Genomic DNA, 4,576 nt, shown 5'->3' on the forward strand with positions numbered 1-4,576 from the left:
GCCACTTCGTGGGCGCCTGGACCAGCCCGGTGCTGGTCCTGTGCGGGCCAGCAGAGCCCTGGCACCTCGTTGTCTGACGTGGTCCTTTGTCCAGCCGTCCGCCAAGCATCCCCTTGCGCTTGGTACAGGTCACCCAGGCCCCTCCGACGAGACGTCTCATAAGAGGTTATGGTTAATCTATCAGCATCCACGCCAGGGATGAGGCATGCTTTGACAGTTCATAGACCAAGTCCCATCACATGGAGAAGCCCTTTGGAGGTGAAGGGCTACCTATCTCCCGCAGCCCCTCCGATGCAGCCAAACCCTTGCCCATGGCTGGAACTACAGCCAGCGCTGGGCAGGAGAAGGTCCACCTCCCACACGCTACCTCTGCACCTCCCTTCCAGGGCAGGAGCCTGCTCCAGACCTCATCACTCCCAGCTTTGATGGTATGGGCAGTTGGGGGCCTTCCCCCTGGAAGGCACTATCAGCTGTCCTGTTTGGGTGAGAAGTTTGGGCCATCGTGTTTCATGCAAAGTTCGCACTGGAATCAACAGTTTGCACTGGTGAAATGAGATGTTATGGGTCACGGTCTTTTCGGAGAAATTTAATTGTTTTCAAGCCTGGGGTTGCCTGAAAGCAATACCTTTTGCTGAGCGATATTAGAAAGCACAGAGGCTGCTCCTGCTTAGCTGCAGGCAGCCTAAGTGTCCCCTGAAATGGACAGGAAAACTTTTCACCCAGTCTCCCATGACAACTCCTCTATGGGCTTTGTTCCCTTCCCTGGGCTGCTAAGCATCTGCTGCCTTCCAGATGCACTGACAAGAAAGGGGTGGAGAGGGAGGAAAGGAGCCTCGCACATTCTGCATTTCGCTTCCAGAAGCCTGTGAAGCTTCATTAAACATTGGGCCTGTCATTTTGTTTCTATGGAAACAAAATTATTACTAATATATTATTTTAAAAACAGACACACGATTGACACTCCAAATATAGAATTTTAATACCATTCTGCGCCTGCCTTGTCTCTTAGGGCAGAGCGGATGCGAGGGTGGAGTTCACAAAGGGACAGGACTGGCGAGGGTGCCAAGTGGCAGCGGTGGGTGTGTTTGTAACCTGAGAGCAGGCACAGGCTGTCCGTCGGTCTGTCACGCTCCCTTCTGCGGGTCTGTCCCACTTCTTTTTCCCCCACCAGCGTGGGGTGCCGTGTTTCCTGCCTGCTGGCGAGAAAGATGAGAATGCAAATTAGTGGTCGGGTCCTGGGACAAAGGGAACACTTTGAAGTTTTATTTAAAAATCATGATGGCACTGAATGTTTTTGATGCTGTCTCTCATAGTTTGGGATCCTGGAAGGTCTGTGCCTCGCAGGCCTCAAGGGTCCTTTCACACGGCGCCTGCTCTCCGTCCTGCAGATGCCAGGCTTCGTTGCCAGCCAAGGGGGGGCGCCGGGGCCGGTCGGCATTCTCCTCCTCTCTGCTGCCAAGGGAGAGGCGGCGATCGCGGCGTGATGTGAGTGGGAGACGGGAGTGCCGTGGGCTGCAGGCTGGGGTGGGTTGCGGCGTCTCGTCGATGAACGTGGTGATCTCATCTCGGAAGAAGCAGGCGCTGGAGCTGGAGCCCCGGGGCATCAGCCCCCCCTCCAAAAACTGCCGTAGGGTCGTCAGCTCATCTTCTGGGGGCCGTCGGCGGTGCTGGTAGTCATGCAGCTGAGGAGGCAAGAAGCCGGGGCCTCCAGGCTTGCGGGGGGTGGAAATGCGGATGTCATCAGATGAAGACCACTTGTGTAGGAAGGATGGAGTGGAGCGGTGGGCGGAGAAGATGTTAGTCTCATCATGTGACATTCTCCGAGAGAGAGGGACCTGGAAAACAGAGAAGGCGGCAGGTGATGAAAGACTTGAAGAGACAGAACAGGAGGGGAGTAGCTGAGGCTTTCTCAGAGAAGAGAGTCAAGAGGAGACAAACGTGTGGGAGACTGACAGAGAAGGAAGTGGGTTGTGGGGCTGCCCCTGCTAGCTCTCGGCTCACCTGCAGGTAGTGCACCTTGTCCTGGGGCAACAACATGTGGTGCATGGGTAGCAGCTTGATGTCCCGGGAGTCCCGTTTCACAGCTGCAGCACCATTTGCATCAAATCTCACTTTGCAGATCCTGCCATCGCCATAATCATCACACACACCATCTGTTGGCAAAGAGGAGAACGGCAGTCAACACTTTTCAGCCAGAAAAGGAGTGTTGTCAGGGCACCTGGATGCGATCCTAAAGCTTGTCTGACTTCTGCCACCCTACTTGCAGCCCTCAGGGCTCACCTCTGAACAAGGATCTTGTCCTTCTGCTTGCAGCAGCACTAAAGCACCCAGAGACTGCCCTGTTTCTGCTGTCTCGTTTTTGAATCGCTCACTGCCAGAACTTGGACCTTTGGATCAGCGAGTTGGGCTGAGGCCCGGCGTGTCACTTTCATTGTGGTTTGGCAGCTGTACACATCGTCTCTACTCTTGCATCTACTGTGAAGGATGTTGCGCTAATTTTTCCTGGGTGCTAGTGAGTCCTAAGGCAGCAAGTGAATGGCAGAGCCTTCTCCAGAATAAATTTTCTCATGGTTGCTGACTCCAAGCTATAACATGAATCCCACCTAGTCACCCACAACACCACTCCTAGTGCCATCAGGTCCTTTTCCCAAGGCAGACCCCTCTTTCCTCTGTAGTCTTTTGGGGAGGGGGTTAGTGAAGAAAGGTGACTGTGGGGTGGTGAGGAGCTTACCATCATCTCCGTCTTCCTCAGACATGATAGCCACACACTGCTCCCACACAGTGCGGAGATCTGCTCGGTAGCGCTCACAGGACCAGATGAAGGAGGGGAGCAGCAGGGTCTGCACCATGGAGCACCAGAGCACAGCCAGGACCATCCAGGTGGGGGCCGTATCATAGCGCAGGCTAAAAAAGCTCACAACCTTTGAGGTAAGAGAGAGAAAAATGCCGAGAAAGAAGACAGAAGTGGGGATCAAGGGAGAAAGATAACGGGAGTCAATTCTGTATTAGAACGTAATCTGTCTGTAAAGGATTTGTCAAGTAATTACCCTGTGCCCCTTTGAAAAACTGTTCCTGGGGTGTTACCCCAGGTTTGCTGGACCATATTCCGAGCTGTCATATCTCTAACATGAGACCTGGTGTTAGCATCCCTTCTTCCCCGTGCTCATTATGAGCTGGAGCTAAATAGGTGCTAAAAAAGGACACGGCCACTAAAGCTGTGACTAAGCCTCTGTTCTCTTAATCGTTCCCTTCGAGAACTTCCCCAGCTCTCCACTTTTGCAGAGAATCAACCAGCCAGCCAAAACCTGAATGCTGGCTATGACCATACAAGCAGAAGGAAAAAGAAAACTCTCTGCAACAGCTTTTAAAGCTGGTGTATCAGTTCTCCAGAAGCAAATTGGAGAAATAGAAATCTCATTGTTTTTACAGAGGTAGATCCCCCTGTAAGTTTGCAGAAAAATTTCCTCTCCTCTTAGCCACTTAAAACTTTCCCAGTGGTTTTAGCTGTGTGGTGTGTATTCCCCAGGTTTAGACTTGTCTTAAGAAAATGCTGCTGTGGAAGGATGAGAGAATTACTGCAATCTTTTTAAAACCGGCCCTCAGAATAACACAGATTCAGATGTGGCAACTCTGTGGCTGGTGGACAGAAGACAGAGTTTCTTCTCTAAAACTTGAGAGAAATGGAAATCTAGTTTAACTGCAGACTCTGAGGGGAAAGGAAGAACTCACTGCTTACCAAGATAGGCACCCCAGTGAGTGTGTCATACAGGAAGACAATAGCGCTGATGAGGTTGGTCATCTGCAAGGAGGTCTTGGCTGACTCGGAGCCATCCAGTGAAGACCTCCTTTTGCCTCGTACATCCTCCACTACAATGGCTGGCACATTGAAAGTGGTGTGTGCTGATGAAGAGCAGGATGATGCTTCCTCTGCCCTCTGGTGGCGGCACCGCCGGCGTCTTCTGTGTGCCCACAGGGTCTGGTAGAAAGTGATACCCACGCACACCAAGCCCATGACAATTCCTCCGAGCAGCAGGAGGCTAAAGCAGACACCGAAGCCCAGCCCTATCTTGCTGACAATGAACTGGCAGCCACGGGCATAGTAGCGCTCGCCATTGTTGTGCCAGCCGATGGAGGGCAGGGTGGAGAGGATGAATGATACCATCCAGATACCCATGACTGCGTGCAGAGCCTGCTTCTTGGCATTGCTCAATCGGTAGTTGACTGGCCATCTCACCATCCACATCCGGTGGTAGGAAAGGGAGGCCACTGTGAAGCAGGTGGCCAGCGCCAGGGTGTAGTATGTGGAGACAAAGACCTTGCAGATGCTTTCGTTCCAGTCGTAGTCGGAGGACTCACGCCGCAGCTGCACCACGGCATAGGTGGTGAGGGGTACTGCTGCCATAAGGATGTGGGTCCCAGCAAGGAAGCATAGCAGCAGCTCCAGGGGCTTGTGTTTCTGTTGTTTGGCCGTGATGCTGAGGATAATCCAGGAGTTGGCCAACAGGGCTAACATCCCACATGCCAGCCACCACAGTGAGTTGTTGTGCAAAGTAGACTCTGATTCAGAGTCCCCCAT

The 4,576-nt window shown here is 52.8% G+C and overlaps 1 protein-coding gene across 1 annotated transcript; it reads right to left on the bottom strand.

Annotated features, from left to right (window-relative positions):
* Positions 1–1,253: 1,253 nt before the first annotated feature.
* GPR162 (G protein-coupled receptor 162) lies at positions 1,254–4,576 on the bottom strand. The gene is made up of 4 exons (XM_009328860.1): positions 3,737–4,576; positions 2,732–2,921; positions 2,002–2,153; positions 1,254–1,835 (listed from the first exon to the last, which is right to left on the bottom strand). The coding sequence occupies exons 1-4, from the start codon at positions 4,574–4,576 to the stop codon at positions 1,308–1,310; spliced, it is 1,710 nt and encodes a 569-aa protein (XP_009327135.1). The 3' UTR covers positions 1,254–1,307.

This window comes from Pygoscelis adeliae, unplaced genomic scaffold (assembly GCF_000699105.1).
Source record: "Pygoscelis adeliae isolate BGI_AS28 unplaced genomic scaffold, ASM69910v1 Scaffold120, whole genome shotgun sequence".
Lineage (NCBI taxonomy): Eukaryota > Metazoa > Chordata > Aves > Sphenisciformes > Spheniscidae > Pygoscelis > Pygoscelis adeliae.